This window comes from Pleurodeles waltl, chromosome 11 (genome assembly GCF_031143425.1).
Source record: "Pleurodeles waltl isolate 20211129_DDA chromosome 11, aPleWal1.hap1.20221129, whole genome shotgun sequence".
Classification (NCBI taxonomy): domain Eukaryota; kingdom Metazoa; phylum Chordata; class Amphibia; order Caudata; family Salamandridae; genus Pleurodeles; species Pleurodeles waltl.
In genome coordinates this window covers 860,259,066-860,287,040 of record NC_090450.1, presented here as the reverse complement: position 1 = coordinate 860,287,040, position 27,975 = coordinate 860,259,066, and the positions used below count along the sequence as shown (strand labels likewise).

Below are 27,975 nucleotides of genomic sequence, written 5' to 3'. Positions count from 1 at the left end.
ACACATTGCTTCTGAAGATAAGCCTGCCTGCTCGTGCCAAGCTACCAAGGGGGTGAGCGGGGGTTAACTGAGGGTGATTCTCCGTTATCCTGACTAGAGTGAGGGTCCTTGCTTAGACAGGGGGTAACCTGCCTGCCAACCAAAGACCCAATTTCTAACTGATAGAATACTGTTGGTCAGATTAACCTCAGAGAAAAAAAGGGAAAACAGCAGGTCTAGGTCTTTCTGGGGTGGCTCTAACTTTACTCCATGGTTCTTTTTTTTTAAACAGTGGTATCACTAATCAGTGCTAACAGAATACAATGTATATTAATATTACGTTTTAAGCTTCAAGGTTTTTATAATAGCCATATAGGTGTAAATTATTATATGATGTGCCTAAATGAGCATTTGGGTACAAAGGAGCATGTTTTGTATCTCTTATTGTGACCTCATTCTCAAATGATATGATTTGAACAAAGTTGCACTGTACTATGTTGATTTTTGTGTGTGCCTGTGCCTGTTACACATGTTGTTTTCAATTTGTGAGGGGGCATGTGAATAAACTGTTTTGAAGAAGTTCTGATATATCTCCAGTACTGATCCTTCTTCCCACTGGACCTTATTCTTAAACAAAATCACAAACTTTACAGAAGAACACATGGAAACCTACACAAGGAACAATTTTTAGATTTGCTTCAGGATGACCTTTGTGGTTTCCTTTTTTTATCAGGCACAGGCATTTTCAAATAACTGTTCATGTTGTATCATTGCTCTTGCTAAGATACCATTGCTTTTGGGCAATGGAGAACTTAATTTTCTTCTTCTTTTTTGACACAGGGAAAATATATTTCCACATGGAGAAACCTGTTCCCCTACACCCCTAATAGTTTTGGGGTATTCTCTTTGCTTCCTCGAAAATGATTTATTCTTGCCCCTGGCAAGAGTAAATCTCCAACCATTTCCAGGCTGCGAGAGAAGCCTGAGAATGCCCTCACACTCAGAAGTGTGCGGGTTCTGCCACACATACCATTATCACCTGCTATTGAATGCCCACTACCCACCCCTTCACTCAGGATTTACTTACAGGTGATAATTTGCACTCATGGAGTAATATCCCATGTAAGTAAAATGATTTCTAAATGTAAGGTCTCTTTCTGCGAGAACCATGTGGTCGTATTTTCAGCATGTAATTCAAATGTTCAACCCAAATAACTCTGTGAATTGGCCCACTGAGTTTCCTGAGTGCCATGGGCTTGTGCACAGGTAATTTTATTCATGCTAACCAGTAATGTGCACTGGAAATTAAACACTGAAACCTTTAAACATCCACAAACACAGTGTTGTTTTGATAGTTTTCATTTTAAAAGTATTGTCACTGATATTACTGCTTCCTCTTGATTTTGTTTTTTAGTCACCAGGCAAACTCAGCAACAACCTAGTCCAGCAGTTTTTGTTAAAAGATGAGAATATTCTTTTCATAGAGCAAGAAATGGAAGGTGAAAAAGCAGAATCACTGGCCAACTGTCTCAATGGAGACAAACACCAGGAACAGGTATCAGAAAAGCTTCCAACCAAAAATACCCTAACATTGAAGGTACAGAAGGGAACTTTAAAGAAACATGCTTCTACTGTCCCAAAACCAGCATTGCAAACTGTGAAACTAGCAAAAACAAAACATGTTGAGGACCATGAGAACTGCAATTCTTTGCCTTTTGCTGAAAACACTTCAAAGGAACACAAGGAAGAAGAGAACATTGTTGTAGATAGAGCAGGGAAGGTCAAACAGCAAAATAAAAATGAAGAAACATCAAAAGAGGCTGAGGGAACAAAGACTGATGAAAAAGAAAACACAAGCAAAAAGAACAATAACAAAGACAAAATAGAGGAGGGAAACATACTAAAGAGTGAAAGGTTTGCAAGCACAGGGGAAAGTAATGATTACACTGAAGAAACCGTTGATGAGAAGCATGACTTGGAAAAGCTTGAGAAAACTACACTTTGCAGAAGTAATGACAATAACAGTGAGAAAGGTGAAGGCATCAGTCAATGGCAAGAGAACAAGAACAATGAAGAAACTTTCAGAGATGTAGGTGACATGAAGACAGATCAGGCGGATGAGATGGAGAACAATAAAGAGTGTCTCAGTGTCAAAGAAGAAAGAAAGGAGCACACAGCGAAAACTACAGATTCAGAAAAGGTGAGCTGAAATCATTACTAAAATATAATTACCAATTATTTTTTTCAGCCATATCACCTGCATGTGAAAAAATTATCCTATCCTTTCTTGAGACTGAAGTCTTTACCAAAGTTACGTCTCAAACATAGGTTAATGCCAGTTTCTAAGCATCACAATAAGAATCTGATGGTAAATGTGTTCCTTTTACAAGTGGAGTTGCCTGTGAATGTATGTATTTATGTACTTGAATCCCCCCAATACCCCACCTTTTCTCAATAGACTACATATGAAGTCCAAACAGTATTTAGCAGGATAAATGATCTTGCTTTTATTATGGGGAAGGGATCTTCAGAGGGCCCATATGAGAATAAAGTCTTACTGTAAACAGAAACGCTTCCGTTCTTTCATCCTCTCTGTACTTAATATAATTTCTTTCGTCATAACCATAAAAATGTGTAGCTCTCCCTCGTTGTTGTGCCTTATAGCTAAGGCTTAGAACATTCTATGCCCTGCTCCATCCTCTCATATGCCACAAACCATATTAAGTAAGTTCCACATTTCACCCTGTCTCATGTGGTTTAGATGAGGTATTGACTTGCAAACAAGGGAATAGAGAAAGCCATGCATTACAGGACCACAACTTTGCTAACTCACTGCAATGTCATGACTTTGTGCAAATCTGCAGTATCATGTGCCTAATCAATGTTGGCTTCAATACTACAACGTGATCTGTTGGTACAACAGAATTAGAACATTTTGAGATAGTTGGTCAGAAGGTTATCTTAGTATCTAAAACTGTCCGGTTGAATGCTATGCAGGTGGTCAATCCTCCAAACACGGTGATGGCTGACAAATCTAAGGTGAATGCTTGGTGACAGTGTCTTTTGGGTTTAATGTCATAGATGACCAACCTAGAAATGATGGTGGACTTTCATTGAAACTTAAGTATGGTATATATGACTTGCTGGGAATTCTTGCTCACCACTCCTTTGCTTCCTCAGCATGCAGTGGCCAGATATGTGGACAATGGCAAATGCCCCCATTTGGGGTTTTTATTTCCAGTGCTCACACTTGGTGGGTAAAAAGGTGGAGAACTTGAAGCAATGATCCCGAGGTCAGGAATGGAACAGAATACTGCGTGGTTACTTCACACTGCTAACCACAAAATGCAAAGTACATGGCACTGTGAATAGCAATGAGTAACAGCATATATTTTATCGAATTGGATCTCACTCATTCCTAAGCAGAGCAAAAAGATTCACATTGGTATTTTCAAATGAATTTGTAGTAGGCAACTTCTGCTCAGATAACTTCTGCCATTTGTGAAAAGAAGAAAGAGAGGAATACAGTGCTCTTTTGCTATATGTATAATGAAGTAAAAAGAAATACCACAGAACACTAATATTGACTTATTGCAGTAGTAACTTGATTTAAATATGTAAATAGAAGATTAATCAATTTATTTTACTGAAGTGATGAGAACAAATTACTTACCAAATTATTAGCAATAGTAGATAAAAGATGATAACTATATTATGAGGTTTATTAAAAGGCAGTTCGGTAACAGGGTTAGCGAATAGAGACACAGGATGTTGTTGGGAGAGGAGAGGCAGGAGAGTAGGTAGTAGACAGATAGTCCTTTGGAAAAAAGCTAATCACCCTATAACATTTGAGAGTCTGAATAATGCTGCTATCAACTAAAGAGATAAATGGCTATTTGACGTTCTGACATCTCTTCTATCATTTGTGGAGAGTGACTGTGTAGAAACAAATGGAACTGAATGTAGGGATGATGAGGTGATTGAATTAAAGCAGTAGTGTGTAACATAGGAAAGATTCCTTGCCTGATTAACAGTTTATACTCTTAGGAATAATTTATATTCAACATAAATGCAAATAATTTGCCTTGTTTCCTCAAAACTTGGCAGAGATCCTTCCCTTTTGGACATAGGCCGGAATTCTGGAGTCTACACATAGAGAGAGATAATAGCAGGGTGTGCCCAGATAGTGTTGTAAATAAAGCAACAATAATAATTGTCAGGAGCAAAATTAGGCATGCTACTGGCAGATAGGAAAAGTGTTAAAGAGATGGCAAAGGCACAGGGAAAACAAAAAGCTGCAATGGCACAGGGATGTTGCCCTTTAACCGTATTTGTACAAAAACTTAATATTTTCTATTAAGTACAAAATAGACAACTATCCATGAACCCCAAGAAAAAGAGTGCCTGTCATCAATATGGGTAGGCACTATCAGCATATCAGACAAATAACAACATTGTCCGATACACAAGTTAGGATACAATATGATACTTGTCTGGCTCATAGCTGTATTGATTTTTTTTTTTTTTTTGCAGATGCCAGAGGATGTGTGGTATGAGACAGAACAGGTGTGGTTCGTTCACAAGGATGGATTTTCTCTAGGTAAAGTTCATTTTCATACTGAAAGGAAAACAGATTGTACAAGCATTTAAATTTCCCCTCACATCCTCCCTTAGAGAGAACTTTAATAGTTACTACAAATAGGAACGTATTTACATTTCAGTGATTTGTCAAACAATAACCCTGTATTTAATTTAAAAGAAATTTGGGATCAAACAAATCCAGACTATGGCCCTCATTACAAGTCTGGTGGTCACTAGACCACCAGGCTCGCAGATGGTGGTTGAACCGCTGCCGATGCGGTGGTCCGAGTGCCATATTTCAACCCTGTCAGTTGGACCATTAGGGGACTGCCAGCTCTGCCAGGATCAGGGATCCCGGTGGTCTGGAGGTTGGTGGCGGTCCTAATGCACCAGGGCAGTGCTGCAAGCAGCGCTACCCTCTGGATTATGACCTCATTCTCCACCATCCATTTCATGGCAAGGCTGGCGGAGAACGGGTGCGGAGGGCCCCGGGGGGGGGGGAGCCCTGCACTGCCCATGCACTTGGCCAGCACCTTCGCAATGTTCACTGTTTGCTTTGCAGACAGTGAACATTGCGAGGGTGCTGGTGCACCTTGCAGCCTGCAATGTTGCCGGAGACAATGCTGTAGGCTGTTTCCTGCTAAGCCAGTTGACCTAATGGGAAACTCTTAAAGGCCTCGACGGGGAGGTAGTCAGTATGGTGGCAACCTCCCCGTCGGAAGCTTGGCGGACGGTGCAAACCGTCCCCCCAAAATCATAATCAGGCCATATATTTGGAAAGAACTTGGAATGTGAAGCTTTAAACAAATAGAATTTTCTCTAATGGGATTTCATGACCATTCCATATAGATTAAATTATGTGTAAGAAATCTTAATAGTGTGTATAATACCCCTTCATTGAAACAAATGTTTACACTGTGGATCCCACACAAATCCAGTTGTTAATACGAGTTAACTTTTATTGCATGAATAATCAAAATCTTTACAAAAACGTTTACTAAAACATTACAAAATGTGTTATAAAATCATTATTAAATACATTCCATAACATTCAGCTGTATACTATAGCAAGAATGCAATAATCATTAAAGTTCATCCAATTGACAAATCTACTGAAGACATAAGGGGCCAGTTGTACTGCTAAATGCACCAGGCATAATGTATGGAAAGGGGGGAGGGGGCATTTTTTCTGGCATTTTCAACGCCGGCTCAGAGCAGGCGTTAAAAGTGGACACACCATTATTATTAATTAGCCACTATGTAAAGTTAAGGGTTAGCGCCAACATTTTGGTGCTAACCCTGAACAATACATCAATAGCGTCAAACATTCTGGCACTTTTGCCCCATTTCCTGTGCCATTGTGTGCCATATTTTGAATACATAGTAAATCCTACATATTTTAATATATATCATTAATATAATGTTTAATAAATATGTCTCACTAATATTTAATGCTATATATAAATATAAACTTATATGAACACACATACATGTCTGCATCTACATAAATATAAATAATGTAACACACTTAGTAAAAATATTTATTTTACATCATATGTTTTTGTTTAATTCATTAAATGTAGTACTTTAACAACACACACACACACATATACATATACATTAACATAAAATAATAATTCAGTTCCAAAACATTAAACAAATTACCAAAACAAATAACTTATGAAAATATGTTTACAAAACAATTTATAAAACATTTAAAACAAATAAAAATATAAACAAATAATAGAAAATTAAAACTATAAACAAATGTTATTGCTAACTATATTTAATCAATATTAGGAATAATCTTCTAACTGGAAATAATAGTTATACAATTCCAAATCTAGTTTATGCAACAGTAGAGAAAATGAAAGACTTCAGAGGGATTAAATTTATTATTCCTACTGCAAACTGCGCCATCGTAGGAGAGGTGTTAAGCTTTGGAGAGGTAATGTGTACTATTCCCACTCCACTCTATGCAACAGTGAGCAAAGAAGTGGACTTCGGAGGGATTAAATTTACTATTTATCTGTCCAGTCTAATCAACAGTAGGAAAAGCATTAGATTATGGAGAGGTTAGATTTACTATTACCACTCCAGTCAGTGTGTAACAATACGGAAAGTATTGGATTTCAGAGCAGTTCGTTTTACTATTGCCACTTCAAACAGCACAATAGCAGGGAAAGTGTTCGACTACATAGTGGTTAGGTTTACTATTTCCACTCCAAACAACACAATATTAGGAAAGTGTTGAACTTCAAAGGAGTAAGATTTACTAGTCCCAATCCAGTCTGTGCAACAGTAGAGAATGCTTTTTACTTTTGAGGCGTAAGATTTACTGTTCCCACTCCGAAGGAAAGGGGTGGATTCCACACCCAAAATATAATTAAAATATAGAATGATTATATAATTTACATAATAATTAAGCAAGTAAATATTTAATTATACATTAATAATTATTATTATTTCATTATTACTTAATTAACTTCCCACACTATATCCCTGCAAACCTAGCAACCTGCAACTGAAATATAACTAAAATAATCAATGTTACATAATACATATAAGGAATACTCAATTCAATAATTATTTATACATTAATCTTTTATTGTTAAATAATTATTATTTAACTGACTTCCCACCCAATACCGCTAAAAACCCAGTAGTCCGCACTTAAAATATCACTAAAATATATGATTTTTACACAATTTTCTTAATTAATAATCAACCTAATATTTAATATTACAGTAATTGTTAATTAATTTCCTACCCTATACCATGACAATCCTAGCAACCGTTACCTAAAATATAAGTAAAATAAATCAGTATTACATTATGCACATACCATACTAACTTAAGAATTATTACTTCATTAATAATGAATTATTGCCTAATTAAATTCTCACCCTATCCCCCTACAAACTCAACAACCCGCTACAACCCTTTAAAATACCAATAGCAGTTAAACTGGAAAACTCAAAATCACTTACAATTACAAACTATATTGCAAAAAACAACTATGCAAACAGTAGTAACACATAATATTTAAATATGAACTAAAACACATAAAAATAATTAACAAATTATATTTTTCCAACTATGTTGTTTGAAACAATGTCAGTAACAACGTCACTTTACTGAAGAAAACAAAATTATTGACAATATTACTGCATCATGATATTCTTTATCACAATATTCTTTTCTGATTTTTCTGTCTCCCTTTATTGACAACTCAGTATGTTGTTCAAATACCTGAAATATAAGTTCACAGACACAATATATTAAGATGTTAATAACAGGCACATTAATCAGCTACGTTATTTACTTATGTACTCAACTATCACGCCTGTCTCTACTATTTGTAGCCCAATTTCTCCAGTTTCCTCCACCCCTCTTTCACTTCACACAACCATATCTCTCCTTTCTCTGTTCTTGTGTGACTTTAGAATTTCCATTTGGATGTCTTTTCTGCAAACCCATGCCACAAATCTTTAATTTGTCCTAGAGATTTAGGCACTCTGTTTGAATCACAAAGACCTCAGCTTGTGCTCTTGGATAAATATCCTTAGTCACAAATTACTATACATCTTAATGTGTTGGTCAAAACGGTACAGCAGCGAAAAGAAATTGTGGTTTGATCTCAGGGTGGATCTCTTCAGTGCTAACACAGTATACCATTGTGAAAACAATTATCTTATTTTATGCCAAATGTTAGACTATTTTTCTAAATACTATGGTGAGTTGTAAAATGACTCGTATCTGATGCACATGATATAATTCCTGCCATACCCTTGCAGCTACAGAAATGAAACCTGATGTTGGAACCCCCGAGTTACCTGAAGGCAGAGTGAGAATTCGCATTGATGCTGATAACACTATTATGGAAGTAGATGAGGAAAATATACATAGGGTGAGTGACTGATGTTTGTGCTAGCACCGAGGAGTTTGTTAAATGTATTGTTATTTGTTCAATACCTGTTAGCATTCTTTTTTGTTCTGAAATATTTTATTGCTTCTAAGGAGGGAAAAACATCATACAGTCAGTTATCACTGTGATATAAAAAGTCGATAAACAACAGCAATAAAGATAAGAGGCATGTGACATACCGGATAGACAGGAATGATCATTTTTTAATGCATATTTGTTGTCAAAATAGACCATTTGTCGTGTAAGGTAGAGTCATGTAGTGGTTGTGAATCAGATAGGAACTTCTATATTTTGGAAGCAATGTGTCCAGACTGCTGCCTTTGGCTGAGGCAAGAGGTGAGTGTTGAGTGAATAGACAGGTTGAGTTTGGAGTTTTTAAATTTAATTTTCAAGAATATATAAAAAACTAAGTTAGGTACATTGTAAATTTTAGCTAAAGCTGCAAATGGGAGCTGGTCATTATTGCTATCATCAAGTTCTCTGATTTGTCTAATACCTTTGGAGGCCGATGAATGTGCAATAAGCAAAGTAATATCTGGTTTGATTTTGGAGTTGAACCACAGAGACGCCTATCTAGAATGTTCGATAGAATCTAATAGATGTTTGTCTAACAATTTCAGTGCATTTGCTGTATCCATAAGTATGCGACGGGAGTGAGGTTCTCTAAATTTCATCATTGTTGTAAAGGAAGTCGTAATGAAGGGGGAACAAATGTCCTGTTCAATATGTACCCAGGGTGGGGATTCTGGGGTTAATCAAGCAGCACCCTGGGCTGCCAAGAAGACTGATTGGTAGAGGTTCCAATTCTGTAGTTTACATCCAACCTATGTATAACTCACTCCAAGTGATTTGTAAGAGATCCTTGTTCTTTTGTCGTTCCACAGATATTTTGATGTACTTTTATCTAATTCCTGAAAAAAGAGGGTGAGAGTTTCAGGGGAAGCATGGATGATAGAAAATGTACCATTGGTGTGATCATCATTTTGAGGGTTTCAAGTCTACCCCCACAATATGAATTTGGGTGACCATGCAGTTTAACCTTAACTATTGCCTGAGATACGTTATAAAGTAGTGTGTCTGTTAGATTTTTACAAAATCAGATACCTGAATATTTAAGTCTTTTAGATTGCTACTTAAGCCCTGAATCACCTAGATGAGAAAGAATGCATAGTGGGTTTAGAGGGAATACCTCAGTTTTTTCTTCGTTTGAGGTATATCCGGATATCACAGAGAACTCCTGAATTGTGTTGATAATACATGGGATAGCATGTTCAATGTCTTCCGAGAAAATTAGTATATTGTCCACGTATGCTGCTGTTTATTACTATTTAGCACCAGTTTGGAGAACTTTTATATCAGGGGCCTCATTTCGTAATTTAATTAGGGGATCAATTGTAAGTATAAGAGAAGGGCAATAGCAGGCATCCCTGTCTTGTACCCTGGTGTAATTAAAAAAAGGTGGAGTCTGTGCCATTAATCCTAATGTTAACCTTGGGATTGCATATAATGTCAACACCATTTTAATAAAGGAATCGCCCAGTTTATGGGTTTCAAGAGCAGCGTGGAGGAATGGCCATCAGACTTTGTCAATCACTTTTTTGGCATCGAGGGTGATCCTAGCAGTTGGTAGTGAGGAAAGATGGTCTTTCTCTATTATATGTCAAGATCTGTAGGGGCTGTCTCTGGCAAGGCGTCCTTTCACAAACCAAGTTTGTGAGTTGTGAATCAGGCTAGGGATGGATTTTTCTAATCTGTTAGCTAGAAGTTTGGCTTATGTTTTGGCTTTCATATTAGGAGCGAGATCAATCAATGAGGAATTTGTAAAGGACACTACTCACCCGTGAGGGTCTCAAGGTGCTGAGGGTGGGTGGGGGGAGACAGGTGCTCCTACTGCTCGAACAGCCAGGCTTTGAGAAGTATCCTGAAGGTAAGGAGGTCTTTGGTCTGGCACAGGTGGGTGGGAAGAGTGTTCCACGTTTTGGCTGCGAGGTGCGAGAATGATCTACTGCCGGTTATAGTTCTGCGGATGCGTGGGATGGTTGCGAGAGTGAGATCAGTGGAGTGGAGATGCCGGGTCAGGGTGTAGAAGGAGAGTCGTCTGTTAAGTATTCTCGTTCGGTGTTGTGCAGTGTTTTTTGAGCATGGGTGAAGAGTTTGAAAGTGATTCTCTTGTTGACTGGGAGCCAGTGTAGGTTTCTCAGGTGGTCTGTGATGTGGCAGTGGCAGGGTATTCCAGGATGAGGTGTGCAGAGGCATTCTGGATGCATTGCAGCCTCTTCTGGAGTTTGGCCGTGGTTCTTTCGTAGAGGGCATTGCTGTAGTCTAGTTTGCTGCTTATGAGGGCTTGGGCGACTGCTGTTCTGGTTTCCATTTGTAGATCTTTCGGAGCATGCAGAGGGTGTTGAAGTAGGAGGAGGAGATGGCGTTGACTTGCTGAGTCATGGATAATAAGGAGTCCAAGATGAATCCCAGGTTGCATGCGCGGTCGGTGGGAGTCGGAGCGGCTCCGAGAGTGGCAGGCCACCAGGAGTCATCCCGTGCAGAGGGAGTGGAGCCCAAGATGAGGACTTCCATCTTTTTAGAATTGAGGCAGCTGCTCTTCATACATTCGGTGATGGCCTTCATTCCTTCATGGAGGTTGGTCTTGGCGGAGTCCTTGGTGAGGGAGAGGATCAGCTTGGTGTGGTCCGCGTATGAGAGGATGTTGAGGTTGTGGGATTGGGCGATGTTAGCAAGCGGGCCACTTAGACGTTGAAGAGGGTCGGGCTTAGGGACGAACCCTGGGGTACACCGCAGATGATTGCGGTGATCTCCGAGCGGAATGGGGGAGGTGGACTCTCTAGGTTCTGCCAGTGAAAAAGGAGGTGACCCATTCCAGGGCACTGTTGCGGATTCCTGCATTGCTAAGGCGTGAGCATAGGGTGTGGTGGCAGAAAGTGTTGAACGCGGCTGAGTGGTCCAGGAGGATGATAAGCGATGAATGATCTTTGCCATCTTTGGGAATAACTACAATCATGCCCTCAGCAGCCATTCCCCATACCTTTCTCCACTGTGCAAAGTCATCTAGAGTATTTTTAAGCTGTTTACTTAGCAATGATGTGAATGTTTTGTACAAAACAATGTGAACGAATAGATTTGATAACTTTAACAATCTCTTCCATTTCTATCAGTTTGTTTAGGTAGGTTCTGTCATCATCAGAAACTGAGGATATAGGAAGAAAGCTGAGAAAGTCTAAACATTTGTCTTTAATACCTGATGTTAGAAATTGGGTCTCTTGTCGGCAGAGGTATACACCCTTGTCCAAATAGTGACCACAATCCAGTCAGGGTAAGTCACAACACAACACAAACTATCCTGTGCTCAACCTCTGGTAGCTTGGCACAGAGCAGGCAGGCTTAACATAGAAGGCAATGTGTAAAGTATTTGTGTAATAACTCAAACAGTAACACCGTGAAAACACCACAAAAATACACCACGCAAGTTTAGAAAAATACATAATATTTATCTGAATAAAATAAGACCAAAATGACATAAATCCAATGCGCACAAGTCGAGATATCACTTTGTAAAGGTTTAGATGAGTCTCAATCCTTAAAAATCAGTGGTTATATCCTTGTAACACACATTACCTGGGATGCAACAAAAAATAACGATGCACGAAGGCCACAGAGGAGGCGACACGTTGAAAAGTAAGGCTCTGTGTCGGATTTCTCGGTGTAGCACAGATGATGCATTGTTTATGTTCACAGTGTAAGGTGATGCGTCATTTCCAGAAGGGCAGCCTTGATTCCTCACTGTTATGCAGAGATATTTTGATGCCCAGGGACGATGTGTTGAAAATCATTGATGCGCTGGTAGAAGGAACAGGCACTGCGTCGATCTGGAAGACGATGCAGCAAGATTCCAGCTGCGAGGCAGGCACTGCTCATAATGAGGGCCCTAGTATATATACCTAAAAATGCCTTTGAAGTGGGGGAAAGAGTGTTTTTGAAGTTTACAAGTTCCCCTTTCAGCCCAGTTCTGTCTACCAGGATCCAGTGGGGGGTTATCAGTCCTTTGTGTGAGGGCTGGCCACTGACCTTCAAAGTGTAAGAGAGAGCCCCTCCACCCTTCCTTCCATGGGAGACCCATTCAGTATGCACATGTGACTGAGTTTCCTATGTTTATGGCTGTCTGGGTGGAATGCACAAGGGGAGCTGTCAACCAGCACAGACCAGACGTAGATTGGAGACAGAGTGTAAGGCACAGATGGCAGTAAGTGCAGAGAAATGCCAATTTTCTAAAAGTGTCATTTCTAAAATAGTAATATTAAATCCAACTTCACCTGTAGGTAGGATTGTCTATTAGCATTCTGGCCATATTAAACATGACAGGGTTACTCCTTTCAGATAAGAATCTACAACGTAATAGTATATACGGTCAGTTCTAATGCTGGCCTATGAGAGGAGCAAGCCTCACAGCAGTGGTAAACACATTTGTGAGTTTTCCCCTACCTGGACATATAAAACACATAAGTTCATGTCCTGCCTTTTCCTTACATAGCACCTTGCCCTATAGGTTACCTAGGGCCTACCTTAGCGGTGACTTAGATTTAGAAAAAGTGGAGTTTAAGGCTTGGCAAGTGGTTTTAAATGCCACGTCGAAGTGGCAGTGAAACTCCACACAAAGGCCTTGCAATGACAGGCCACAGACATGATTAAGGGGCTACTTATGTGGGTGGCACAACCAGTGCTGAAGGCCCACTAGTTTCCTTTAATTTACAGACCCTGTGCACCTCTAGTGCACTCTCCTGGGAATTTACAAGTAAACTTACTATGCCAATTGGGTAGGAACCAATGTTACCACATTCAGGGGAGAGGGCACATGCACTTTAGCACTGGTCAGCAGTGGTGAAGTGTGCAGAGTCCTAAAACCAGCAAAAACAGGGTCAGAAATATGTAGGGAGGCAGGCAAAAAGCTGAGGAATGACCAGCCTACGGCTGTCAGATCTAACACCTGACAATTGTGGTGTGTAGAGCCTTCTATGGAACTCTTTGAATACCTCAAGAATGTCTTTGGTTTCAGATTTTTGTGAGCCATCTCTTTTCTTAAAGTTATTAATTTGGTTGTTGAAATTGCCAAATTGCTAGATGTAAGGATAGAAGCAAGTAATTTGCCGGACCTATTGTGAAATAGAAGCTGTCTGCATTTTTACCTATGTAAGCTTGTTTACTAACTATGAAGTTGAATGAGTATTTTAGTTGTTTAATATCATAAAGTAGGGATCTATCATTTGAGTGTCTAAAAGCTTCCTCTTTGTTTTTGATTTCATTACCTAAGGATTGCAGGGTGTTCTTGTTTTTGCTGTTTTTCTTGGCCATACGTTTTAAATTTTGCCCCCTTATTGCACACTTGAACGCATCCCATAGAATTACCGGGGATTTGACCTAATTTTAATTTTCTTTAAAAAAAGTATCAATTTCGCTCTGTCAGGTGTGTGTTCTAGGATTTCTGGATTTATTCACCAGGTTTGATGTCCTCATTTGGCAGGAAGTTTAGTTATGGACACTGAAATTGCAGCCTGGTCGGATATGAGGATCAGATGTATCTTAGCATTTGAAGTGGCACTTAGAAGTGAGGGATCAACAAGGAGATCATTGATACGAAGAAGCTAGAATGTGGTGAGGAGAATAAAGTGAAGCTGCTACCCTCAGGGTTTTGTAGTCTCCACATATCTAGGAGATGATGAGATGAGCATGGGTTGAGCATCATTTTGTGTGCTCCAGAGGTTCTGTATTTGAATGCTGAGTGTCGATCTAAAATAGGATCCATTGGGACAATAAAATCCCCTCCTAAAATGACTTTGGAATCTTTGGGGACATCTGTTAATTTCTTGATAAGCGTGAGCCAGAAGATTGGAACATTTATTTTAGGTACATAGATGTTCATGACATACAGATAGTGGTCTCCATTATTTAGTCCGGTAAGTAGCCACCTGCCCATAGTGTCGTGTTCAGATGCAATTATGTTTAAGCCAGAGTTTTTGGAAAGTAAGGTAATAACCCCATTTTTTTCCTGCATGCTTCAAAGCAAGTGACGTCTGACACCCAACCTTTTCTCAGTACTAGTGCTTCTTTGAAACCTATTCTGGTCTCTTGAAGGAGCACTAAGGGCCTCATTAAGAGTTTGGCGGACAGAAAACTCTGTCCGCCAAACTCCTTACAGGGTGGCCGCCGCATATGCAGTGACCTCCCTGCCAGAGTCAGTAAGTTTCCCAATAGGTCGGCGGGTGGAAACCTACTTTTCTGCCCGCTGGCTTAGCGGGAAACAGGCTACAGCATTGTCTCCAGCTCATAATCTAGCCAGTGGCAATGCTGTAGCCAGCAGGGTGCACCAGCACCCTCACAATGTTCACTATTTGCAAAGCAGACAGTGAACACTGCGAGAGTGCTGGGCAGGGGGTCTCTGCACTGCCCATGTCAATTGCATGGGCAGTACAGGGGCCACAGGGGGGCATCTGATTGCTGCCAGCCTTTTCATGGTGGTGTTACTGTCCTAAAAAGGCTGGCGGAGAACAAGGTCGTAATCAAGCAGAGCTGCCCTTGTGGATTAGGATCTCTGCCACTATCAGACCGGCGGGATTCAAGATCCTGGCAGAGATGGCGGTCAGACCTCTGGGGTTGTTATGTGGCTGTCGGACAGTCGCATCTGTGGTGGTCCAGACTGCCACCGCGAGTACAGCACTTGTAATGAGGGCCTAAGTTCCCTGCAAGTTCCTTACATTAGTCAAGTATTTTAGATATATTAATTGGGTGGTTTAGCCCCTTGGTATTTAGTGATAAAACATTTATTGCAGACATTGGGCATCAAAATAGGTATTTGGTGGCAATCTGAATAACTGAGGATCTGAGCAAGTCATGGAAATACCCTTGCAGTTCAACATCATGTCAGAAACTCCACAAGAGTATACTACTAGGATAGTATGGGGAGGAACGAACAAGTGACTTGGGTTCACTAAACTGGACTCCAGAGAGACTGGGATGCCAGGGAAGACCCCTTCCCACTAGGGGAAGTCTGTAAGACACGTGGTGCATGGGAGAATCATAGAGGAGTGCAGAAGCAGCAAATGCATCTGGTGTGAGGAGGGGTATGGAGTGGGCCGGTTGGGAAAGGCAGTCATGCAGAAAAGTAAGAGGTATCATACTATGACAAATGTAGCATTCAACAAGATTTAAAACATGTCTAAGCTATAATCATGCAAAAACAAGCTTATAATATACTCTGTACTAAGCACAGAAAACTGATCAGCAACTTGTATGCAGACGCCTTTTTGAAAACATTGGATGTCATTAAAATGGGTGAACAACACATATAACAAGTCTTGAAACCACATAAGGAGTAATCAACAAAGTGTCAAGCCACAGAGAGGGAACCAGGTTTGTTGAAGATATTCATTGTTAGACATTTGTAGTAAAAATGTAGTGATTGATGTGAGAGTCTTGCCTCTATGAGGAGACCAACGTTTGTGACTAGTGTTGCTGGAACATGAGTGCATAGGTGAGGAATAGCTTGTAAGGCACATTGTAAGATAAGGTCTTCGGAGTGGGTATATCATCTATCTCTAAAGTGGTGTGGGATTTCTATTGGTCCGTCTTAAGGGGGTGTAAATGTGAGGTCAAAATCTGACCTGCTAAATTATGTGTGATGAAGGATATGTAGCAGTTATGAAAAGGTTACTGTCCTATTATAACAAATAATGTAAGCTTCTCTAAACTGCGAGATCAGGGGCAGTAGTATCTAAGCCTAGAACTGGCTTAATGCAGAGATGTAAGGAGAGTAAAATGTGTGTAAGTTATGTGTTTTCGAATATCGTTAGGGAGTGATCAACAGCTGTTAGGTGAGATTTACTCTGTACCAAAAGGAAATGATTGTAATGACCAATTTGACAAAAGATCATCTTAGGCAGGTCAAGGCATGCAAGGAACCAATGAGGTGCCAGCATGAGAGTCCGGATCCATCCGTCATTCTGCTATGCTGTTAAGAAAAATCATAAGGTCTGCCGGTTCTGTTAAGTTTTTTGTTTGACCTCTGAAAGTGATACGGAATTTTGATGGGCCTGTGAAAGAGAAAGGGATTTCCATGTCTGTAAGACATTACTTAAATCCCTTTTGATGAATGGCAGTGTCTCTAGCATAGTCCTGAGAGATCGATATTTTCTGGTCTTACCACTGGTTCATCTGGACTTTAGTCACACGTGCGAAGGTTTGTTCTATGTGTTGATGGCCTAGAGGTTTGAAAATCAGAGGTCTTGGATTCTTCATATATTTTGGTTTGAAAGTTGGAACCCTGTGGGCTTTTCCAGTTTTGAAGTCTTTCTTGAAGGTGAGCTGTGGGATCCAGGTAATTAGAAAGTCGGACACCGAGAGAGCCGGGTTTTCAATGCCTTGTAGCAATCTGAAAATGCGCAGCTTGCTCCTCCTGTTGCAATCTTCCTGATCAGTACGTTTTCTTGTCAGAAGGGATATGGAGCATTCCATATTTTGTAGACGCTTGACTTGGGCATTTGTATAGTCTTCCACTGTACTTATTCTAGTCTCTGCAGTGGAGATTCTTATTGTTAGGTCCTTAGGTTTTAGCGGATTCCCAACACTTCAACTTGAAGCAAATCTGGGTTTGATTGGTGCTTTGGGCTATGTCATGAACAGAGTTGAATTTAATGAGTATGGACTCTAGAGTGGAGGAAGGTTCTGGGCTGCCTTTCACTGGTGACTCCGGTATAGGTGGCGAGTGTTTAGAGTGTTTCAGGTTTGCTTTAGTGTCTCTATTCCATGTTTCCGCAATTTGTATCTGACATGTTGTGGAAGGAGTAACACCACCTTCTGATGAGGAGGGACAGAGTTGTAAATTCTATCTTGACGCTCGTCTAGAGTTCTGTATGGACAGGAATGTATTTCTTCCCTGGGACGCCGCTTTAAATAGATGTACTTGTAGACAAAGAATCCAAGATGAGCATGCCGCATTGATGACAGCAGTTGATACCAGATACGGCAGCAACCAATATAATAGCTATGTTTTTTTTTGTTTATGGCTTCCCTTTCTTTGTACTTCTTTGTACTTATTTGCACCAGTTTTAGCAGCCGCACCAGGGTCAATATATTAGTGAAGACGTCTGTGGTTATTATATAGACTTAGGTATGCACAAGTTCCGTTTAGATGGTTACTAGCGCTATTATACTTCAAATCCAGTTGAGCAATATTACGTGAATCGAGTGAAGAGTGTTGAGAGCATATGTTGCCGGTTTAGCGAGGGATGTGGTATATGTTAGAAAGGGATGAAGCGAGATTTCACCTCGGGACCGGCCGACAGCAGGCCACAACTAGTTAATACAATGGAATTACTTGGCATTACAGAGTGCTACAGGCAAATGTCAATGCGGTGTAATTTCTGATGTCAGCAAGTGTACTCTGTCCGAAATGAGTGCGCTGGGTTGTGATAGCCTTAAACGCTATTACGCTTAGAGACAATACACGCGTCAAGTTTTAAAAGCGTGCTCGCAGCAGGCACTCTTTCCTTACCGCCACAAAGTGAATAACGTTATCTAAACAAGCAAGTTTAGGATTTATCTTTGTGCCTTTGGTTCCTAGGCTGGCTTACTGCGATCCTTGATGTGTGTAGATCACCATGACGGGATGACGGGCCTGAGTCGCCATGTTGGATGCGTAATGGTGGGGCTATTGAGAAGTTGTAGGAAGTTGGCTCTGTATGCACTATTTCAAAGTAAGGAATAGTATGCACAGAGTCCAAGGGTTCCCCTTAGAGGTAAGATAGTGGCAAAAAGAGATAATACTAATGCTCTATTTTGTGGTAGTGTGGTCGAGCAGTAGGCTTATCCAAGGAGTAGTGTTAAGCATTTGTTGTACATACACATAGGCAATAAATGAGGTACACACACTCAGAGACAAATCCAGCCAATAGGTTTTTGTATAGAAAAATATCTTTTCTTAGTTTATTTTAAGAACCACAGGTTCAAATTCTACATGTAATATCTCATTCGAAAGGTATTGCAGGTAAGTACTTTAGGAACTTCAAATCATCAAAATTGCATGTATACTTTTCAAGTTATTCACAAATAGCTGTTTTAAAAGTGGACACAGTGCAATTTTCACAGTTCCTAGGGGAGGTAAGTATTTGTTAGGTTAACCAGGTAAGTAAGACACTTACAGGGCTTAGTTCTTGGTCCAAGGTAGCCCACCGTTGGGGGTTCAGAGCAACCCCAAAGTCACCACACCAGCAGCTCAGGGCCGGTCAGGTGCAGAGTTCAAAGTGGTGCCCAAAACACATAGGCTAGAATGGAGAGAAGGGGGTGCCCCGGTTCCGGTCTGCTTGCAGGTAAGTACCCGCGTCTTCGGAGGGCAGACCAGGGGGGTTTTGTAGGGCACCGGGGGGGACACAAGCCCACACAGAAATTTCACCCTCAGCAGCGCGGGGGCGGCCGGGTGCAGTGTAGGAACAGGCGTCGGGTTCGCAATGTTAGTCTATGAGAGACCTCGGGATCTCTTCAGCGCTGCAGGCAGGCAAGGGGGGGGTTCCTCGGGGAAACCTCCACTTGGTCAAGGGAGAGGGACTCCTGGGGGTCACTCCTCCAGTGAAAGTCCGGTCCTTCAGGTCCTGGGGGCTGCGGGTGCAGGGTCTCTCCCAGGTGTCGGGACTTAGGATTCAAAGAGTCGCGGTCAGGGGAAGCCTCGGGATTCCCTCTGCAGGCGGCGCTGTGGGGGCTCAGGGGGGACAGGTTTTTGTACTCACAGTCTTAGAGTAGTCCTGGGGTCCCTCCTGAGGTGTTGGATCGCCACCAGCCGAGTCGGGGTCGCCGGGTGCAGTGTTGCAAGTCTCACGCTTCTTGCGGGGAGCTTGCAGGGTTCTTTAAAGCTGCTGGAAACAAAGTTGCAGCTTTTCTTGGAGCAGGTCCGCTGTCCTCGGGAGTTTCTTGTCTTTTCGAAGCAGGGGCAGTCCTCAGAGGATGTCGAGGTCGCTGGTCCCTTTGGAAGGCGTCGCTGGAGCAGGATCTTTGGAAGGCAGGAGACAGGCCGGTGAGTTTCTGGAGCCAAGGCAGTTGTCGTCTTCTGGTCTTCCTCTGCAGGGGTTTTTCAGCTAGGCAGTCCTTCTTCTTGTAGTTGCAGAAATCTAATTTTCTAGGGTTCAGGGTAGCCCTTAAATACTAAATTTAAGGGCGTGTTTAGGTCTGGGGGGTTAGTAGCCAATGGCTACTAGCCCTGAGGGTGGGTACACCCTCTTTGTGCCTCCTCCCAAGGGGAGGGGGTCACAATCCTAACCCTATTGGGGGAATCCTCCATCTGCAAGATGGAGGATTTCTAAAAGTCAGAGTCACCTCAGCTCAGGACACCTTAGGGGCTGTCCTGACTGGCCAGTGACTCCTCCTTGTTGCTTTCTTTGTTCCCTCCAGCCTTGCCGCCAAAAGTGGGGGCCGTGGCCGGAGGGGGCGGGCAACTCCACTAAGCTGGAGTGCCCTGCTGGGCTGTGACAAAGGGGTGAGCCTTTGAGGCTCACCGCCAGGTGTTACAGCTCCTGCCTGGGGGAGGTGTTAGCATCTCCACCCAGTGCAGGCTTTGTTACTGGCCTCAGAGTGACAAAGGCACTCTCCCCATGGGGCCAGCAACATGTCTCTGGTGTGGCAGGCTGCTGGAACTAGTCAGCCTACACAGACAGTCGGTTAAGTTTCAGGGGGCACCTCTAAGGTGCCCTCTGTGGTGTATTTTACAATAAAATGTACACTGGCATCAGTGTGCATTTATTGTGCTGAGAAGTTTGATACCAAACTTCCCAGTTTTCAGTGTAGCCATTATGGTGCTGTGGAGTTCGTGTTTGACAGACTCCCAGACCATATACTCTTATGGCTACCCTGCACTTACAATGTCTAAGGTTTTGTTTAGACACTGTAGGGGTACCATGCTCATGCACTGGTACCCTCACCTATGGTATAGTGCACCCTGCCTTAGGGCTGTAAGGCCTGCTAGAGGGGTGTCTTACCTATACTGCATAGGCAGTGAGAGGCTGGCATGGCACCCTGAGGGGAGTGCCATGTCGACTTACTCGTTTTGTCCTCACTAGCACACACAAGCTGGCAAGCAGTGTGTCTGTGCTGAGTGAGAGGTCTCCAGGGTGGCATAAGACATGCTGCAGCCCTTAGAGACCTTCCTTGGCATCAGGGCCCTTGGTACTAGAAGTACCAGTTACAAGGGACTTATCTGGATGCCAGGGTCTGCCAATTGTGGATACAAAAGTACAGGTTAGGGAAAGAACACTGGTGCTGGGGCCTGGTTAGCAGGCCTCAGCACACTTTCAATTGTAAACATAGCATCAGCAAAGGCAAAAAGTCAGGGGGCAACCATGCCAAGGAGGCATTTCCTTACAGAAGTGAAAATACTGCTCAAAGGCATGTTTTGGGCACAAGTTAGATCTGCGTGCTCCTGCAGTATTTCGCCATCAGTGTGTACCTCAAATGGGCATTGGCAAGGAGTCCGGCCGGCAGGTACACTCTGTAGGTGCTGTGGTGCTTAAGGCAGAGTCACCATCTTACCGCATGCCTAGTCACACCCTTACCTGTTAGCATTCTAATTATTTTTCCTTTGTTGAAAAATTGTTTCCATGATACAATCTAGCAGTGCCAACATGGAAGTTACTATTCCCTTGGGTAGTACTGATTTCTTTAAGTTCCTCAAAAAATAAGACAGGTGGATCGCTCTCCACATGGAAAAGAAAGACGGTTTTCAAGTTTTTAAAGTACTTTGATGCTCCTACATGGTACTGCTATCTTACCTGGTCTTAAATATGTACCGACCCTTCTGTCAATGCATTGTTTATTGCTTTAGGATCCACATGGCCAGTGCCAAAGTGCACTTGCCGACTGCTCGGAGAACCAACCAATTTGTTTATTAAGCCGAAACTTGTAATATTGTTTTCTATTATCTTTAAAGTATGGAAAGTCATTTGATTTACTAAAACACTTTGCATCAATTTTCATATTAATATTCTGTACGTGTATGATCATACCAGCGCTTCTGATATATTAGCACATTGCCTGCATGGCCTATTTAATGAATGCTTCTTAATTTGTGTAAATCTTTCATATGCCATGAAAAAGGGAAAAAGTACTAACTACCACATATAAAGATACTGCAGGATTACGAAGGAGTTCCTTGACTGTATAGAGGAACAAGTCTGAAGGCTGAGTTCCTTTCTGAGGTCATGGAACTCTGAGGTGATTTTCAGTATGCTTACAATGTATGGCAAAGGGTATTTTATTTCTTTCAATACATGGTCACACCATGACTCTTCCCGAAAACTGCTTAATTCCATGGGACCAGATTTAGGCCCAAATTTATACTTTTTTAGCGCCACATTTGCTTCATTTTTTTACGCAAAAGCAGTGCAAAGTTACAAAATACAATTGTATTTTGTAAGTTTGTGCCGCTTTTGCAAGAATAAGCGGCTCAAATGAGGCGCTAAAAAAGTATCAATATGGGCCTTAGTAACTGTTTGCATTGGATTTGTGTTACAAAATGACACAAAGTGTTAAGATGGGAATTACTATCCAATGTAAATTTGTATTTACTTTGGGTAGTTCCCAAAGTAATGCAAAGTTTCTCAATGGACTGTCTTGCATTGCTTTGTGCCAACAAGGGGGTGCTTCCTGGGTAGTGCATGGGCATTTCAATGCAAACACCCATCAGTGTTAATTCAAATCTGTATCTACAAATCACATTAAAATCTGACACCTCCTCGAGGCAGGCATAATGAGGAGAAATTTTTAATTTCTCCTCGTTTTTTCTACTTTGCATGTGTCAAGAATTGTACAGCACTTACAAAGTGGAAAAACATAGTTTTTGTACTCAAAGATACCACTTCCAATAAAAGAGCTATGCTTTAGAGAATGCAATCACCATTGCACTATGGATCCAGGGTGTCTGTATTGGTGCATGGCTGCGAAAGGTGCTCCAGTGCAGGACGAGAGGAAAACAGCACCCCATCTTAGTAATTATGACGCTATTCTGTTCTCTCTCTTTCACATAATGCAGCAACTGAGGGCCAAATTTACAAGGCCCTATCACCACTGGCGCATTACTTTTAGCATCACTTTTAGTGATGCTCCAGTGGCGCTATGCTCTGTGCTGTATTTACAAGGTGGTGTTAAACCACTTTTTGTGGCTTAATGCCACCTTGTACATACGGCCCCATCACATGCAGTATTTTGCATGAAAAGGGCATGCAATGGGTGTTGCTGTGGGCGTGCCACAGCAACACTCATTGCATTTTGACGATGCCTCAGATTTAGGAGTTTTGGTAAACCTGAATCAGTACTAAAATCTAACGCCAGGAGTGGCGTTAGCTTGGTGCAATGAAGAGAAATGCTTTCATTTCTCTTGTTTTTTTTCTCTTTCTATGTGTGCTGCATTCTGCAGCACACATAGAAGGAGCAAATCACCAGTGAAGATTTTTGTGCAGGAAGGTGTCCTTTCCTGCACAAAAACAATCTTCCCCGCAGCGCAGCCATCCTTGCTCCATGACTCAAGGGTGGTTGTGTTGGTGCTCAGCAGCAAATTTAGTGCCGGGTCAGGGGACAACACAGGAGTGCACCGTTTTCTTTTAACTATGGTGCATCCCTGCATTTTAAAACTGACGGAGCGATGCGCTTCCAAATTTGGTGCAGCGTCGTGCTCTGTCATTTTCTCGTAAACCTGGGCCTAAATTTTCTGTGGTACGTTGCATAACTTCTTAGTAAATCTGACTCACAGTGTCTTGCTTTTTCATATGAAAGAGATAATATAATTACAGACATGAACAATAAAAACAGAATCTATACTGCAAAATTAAACCAACTAAAAATAATTTTGCAAAAATATATTTAAATTGTTTAATGTAAGTCATGTTAAAAATGCTGTAGCTCAGAATTTGTAGAAATATTAAAAATGATCAATAGTTTGAAAAAAATGAACATGTTGCCATAAATATATCCTTTCTGATCATCACTGTTTGTTTTAGAAAAACAAATCAGAAGAATGAGTAGCCAGTTCTCTTTATCTTTGCTTTTGTTGCATCTTCAATTAGGCTCTGTTACCTGGCTTTAACCTTAATTGCTGGCAGATGGCCTTATGAGGTCATAATTCAACTGTAACATGCAGAATTATAGTTGGGATATAGTGAATAACATGGATATTTCTTGCTGTGTAGTTTGGTGTGATGTTGAATAGACAAGAACAAAAGTATTACGATGTTGCCAGAACCTCAAGGTGAAAAACATACCATTAACCCATCTATGATTTTATGTTATGAATGACCCCAAAAACCAGTGCCCTCTGCTTTCAGCTGTTATGGAAAGGAGTAACAAGGAAGCTGTAGATAACATGGTCTCTTCTCTTTGCCACAAATGCGAAAAAGAAAACAAATACTTGGCGTCCTGTGACCTAGCTTCACCACATTCTGAACATTCACTCCCCCTCACCTCCTTAAGCTGTGCTCTCTGCTTTCCATCACAGCAGAGAGCACAGCACTCTACTGAGAGACTCTTCAGAGGGCCCAGTCAGAGCAGCCTCGAATTCCCTTATGACGCCAAAGATGCTAAGTGATTGCAGAGAATAAAAGAGATAGAATTCATGATGGTGCATACTTAACAAGCGATTTCAGTTGAGCTACATCATTGTATTATTACAGGTAACTAGAGATGTCACAACTCAACTGTAATAAGGATATTAGAGACAGGCGTTAAGCAGGGATTGTAGGCTCCCAAGTATTATGACATTAATGTTCCATGTTTAGTGCCAGCAGTGTTCTATTCTTAGCCTTTATGAATCTTTCCATTCATCTTCTTTAAATAGAGGTGTTACATTGTTTGAGTTGCCTTCCATGAAAGCAAGTATCAGCAACACGTTATACACATGTACTCCTTATCTAGATGAGATAAGCCATCACTGGTTATTATCATGACTGTCAATGAGGTGTGGATTTCTCCAAACGTGTAAGGTTTAGCTTATTCTAGAGTCAATAAGTAGAGCTGGTATGATCTGAATAATGATTCCATTGCATAATCCATCTTTACCATAGTTGTAGAGACACATGCAAAGATGTTGCCATTATTAGTGTAATTCAGAATTATCAGTGGATGACCAATACTAAAGATTCATTCAGAAATTAAAATGTTCGTATCATATGTTAGTTGTGAAACATCCAGCTAGACAGTTGCATGGAGTACAACATTTTTCCAATAAAAGTTGTGGATGAAAATCAATGGCCACCTTTGCCTCGCCCTTACATTGCATATGGGTTTTTATCTAGTAGGAAATATATTGGAAAGACAGAGGGCTTTTGTATTGGTGAATGCAGTCTCTGAGGAAGAGCAATATAAGCGCTTTGTGGTTTTGATGTTCTGTTTTAATGCTGTTTTCAGACCACACTCAGGTTGTCGCATTAATCCTTTATAGGTTTTGCCAGAGTGATGATGAGCATAATTACAATGCCAGATTTGTGACAAAAGACGATTTTATACTAATCCTTGAAAAGCGAACTAAAGTAGTTGTGTGTAATTGTCTAATTTTCTTGTATATATGAATGAAAAACTGATACCAAACAGCTGCTTGGACATCTAACTGAATGGATGGATGTTGTCATTTGGACTTGCAGCTGTTTCTTTAGGAGTCTATACTAGATCTAGGTGGCCTCATTTTCAAAGAAGTGGTGCAAGGGTGCCTGTGTTGCAGGGAATGATTGTTTATGTGCAGGAAGGTGTCCCTTCATGCACATAAACAATCAATAAAGGTGAATTGTTACTTCTATGTGTGCTGTACAAGTAGCAAATTGGCATTATTTAATGATTGTTTATGTGCAGGAAGAAAAACCTTCCTGCACCTAAACAATCATTAATGGCATTTTGCTCTTTCTATGTGTGCTGCAGAATGCAGTACGTAGAGAAAAAGCAAAAACAAGGAGAAATAAAAGTATTTCTCCACATTGCGCCACCCTAATGCCACCACTGGGTTTTGGTACTGTCTCAGGTTTATATCTCATAAATCTGGGGCAGCATCAAAATGCAATGGATGTTGTGGTGGAACGCCCACAGCAACACCCATTGCATGCCCCTGTCCCACAAAGTGATGCGTGTAAAGGGGCCATAGTTATAAGGCAGTGTTAAGCCACAAAAAGTGGCTTAACGCCACTTCATAAATATGGAGCAGGACATTGGGCCACTGGAATATCGGCGGTGCAATGCCCTTGTAAATGAGGCCCAGTGTTTTTTTAGTGCTGCTGGCAAGAAGGATCATGGAGAATCAGTTGGCACTAATAAACTGTATATTTGTGAGTCTATCCAGGCCCTTTTATAAGGTGGACGAAAGTATTTTGTGGAAGAAGTGAAGAGGCTTGGGTATGCCACTTGGGTTGTTGATTTTGATTCATAGGTCAGATGGCACCAGGGAACATGTTGGCATTCATTAAGCTAAAGTAATTCAACACATGGGGTCCACAATAGAGACGTGTACTCTCCTAAAGTTTTAAGGTGTGTGGGAGTGGTCAAAAGTTATCTTTTTAAACTTGGACATACTAGTCACATTTACGTTACTCTACATGGATTAGGATGTGTAATGGACCTCATGCCAGCTGGTCTTCAAAGTGGGCTTCATCTTTTAAAATGTGAAGGAATACTATTAAGCTGAACTCTGAAAAAGGAAGAATCATATGTTTTTGGGCATCATATACACTCATTAAAGACAATTTGTGACTAAGATGGTCAGATCATTTAATAATCTTGCTATTTTGTTTGGGGGCTCGTTCGGCAAAGCAATAAGTGATATCAATAAATTCAGTAATACATTGCCTGAAATATTTTCCTGTAAACTCATAAATCAGTAACTAAAATGTTGTAGTGAGAGCAAAGGAAATATAATAATAGAAAGTGGCTCTCAATTAAAAGATAAATGGCTTGTCACATTTGCAGTCTGAAAAAGAGGAATACTTGAATCCCCATCACCAAATCTAATGGAAGCACAAATGGGACAATGTAACTAGCCAATTTCATGGTCTAGATGGAAAGTCCACCCAAGCAATTATAAAGCACACATAAAGGCGGTAGTTGAAGGATGCAGTCCCGAAGCTCATCCCTCACTCTGTCTGTCTGTCAGTCTCTCACTCTTTTTCTGCAATTCTTGGTGTTGTGCTTTTGAAGAAGTTGTCTGTGTTTAGACCTAAATATTTTGGTAAATAGGATCCAATGCAGGAAACAGAAGTATGTCCCACTTTTCTGTCTTAAGGATCTAAATGGCTTAGGTGTAAACATCCCTCACTGCCTTGAAAACATGATTACAAATGGATTTAAGATCAAGCAAAAAACAGTAGTGTTGGGTGAAGAGAAACTGACTATAAAATCCACAGAGCAAATGTATCTTCCTTATGTCGTGGCTGATAAACGTGTTCAATATTTGGCAGCTTGTCACCAGGAGAAGTAAATCCTTTTGGAAAAGCCTCAGTGTGAATTTTGAGGGGAAACAAATTAAGGAGATCCTGTTCAGGAGTTGGTGTATTGGCCAAAGGGGGGTCCTGTTCAGGAATTGGTACATTTGTTTAATCCCCCCTTGGTCCCAAGAAGGAATTAGCATGAATGGGGGAGTTACCATTTACATCTGAAAAGATGCATTATTCCTACTCTGTTACTCTGAGGAAGAAAGTGGAGCACATTGAGCATGTTTAGCTAAAGTAAACATAGTGGCACTGGATGATATGTTTATCCCTACTTCTTTCTTACCCCCAAATTACATTTTGGAGTGCTGAAGGAAGTGAGTTTGTTGTGTGGTGTCTTAAGCAGCGAAGACATTAGTTTACCAGAAACTGGCATATAAATCAACAGAGATAATTCATAGCAGAAATGCCTTTGCTCATAACTTGTTCATTAGTTGGAAGTTTATTATGAGCGGAGCAATGTCCTTTTAATTTGGGAAAGCCTGGGTGTCAGGTTTGTGGGTAAACATAAGAAGTTGGACGTGCTCTATGGCTGGATTAGGTTATCTTGGATATTATGTAGACTCTTAAACTTGCAGGTGGGGAATTAGTGCATTGCCCATTTCCTCCTTTGGAGTAAGAGAGGAACTGGCACAAGGGAGGAAGTTACTATTTACTTTCCTTTTAGAAGGATCCATTGTTCCTATTTTGATTCTAAGTGGAAAATAGAGCTGGTGATTAAACACATTTGTATTAATCTCACCTAATAATACCTGATGGCATGTTTGGCCCTATTTCTGTGTCAAACCCAAAATTTGGCTGCTAAAGGAAGTAAGTTTGTTGTGTGGTTCCCTAGGATGCATATGGAATTTTATTTAGCCTGAGAAATCTGTTAAGAAACCCCACACATATGTAAGCAAGTAATGAATGCAAATTCTAAGAACATGTAAAAGCTGGAGTAACTTTTTATCTGACTATACCGTTGAAGTGGGCCTGATTTTATTTTAA

The 27,975-nt window shown here is 41.0% G+C and overlaps 1 protein-coding gene across 1 annotated transcript in view; it reads left to right on the top strand.

Annotated features, from left to right (window-relative positions):
• The first annotated feature begins 1,398 nt into the window (after positions 1-1,398).
• Positions 1,399-27,975, top strand: part of MYO18B (myosin XVIIIB) — a 1,377,385-nt gene continuing 1,350,808 nt past the window's right edge. Inside the window, exons 1-3 of the mRNA XM_069214702.1 lie at positions 1,399-2,179; positions 4,513-4,579; positions 8,358-8,470. Of these exons, the coding sequence (XP_069070803.1) occupies positions 1,472-2,179; positions 4,513-4,579; positions 8,358-8,470 (888 nt within the window). The 5' untranslated portion in view covers positions 1,399-1,471. The remainder of the gene's footprint in view (positions 2,180-4,512; positions 4,580-8,357; positions 8,471-27,975) is intronic.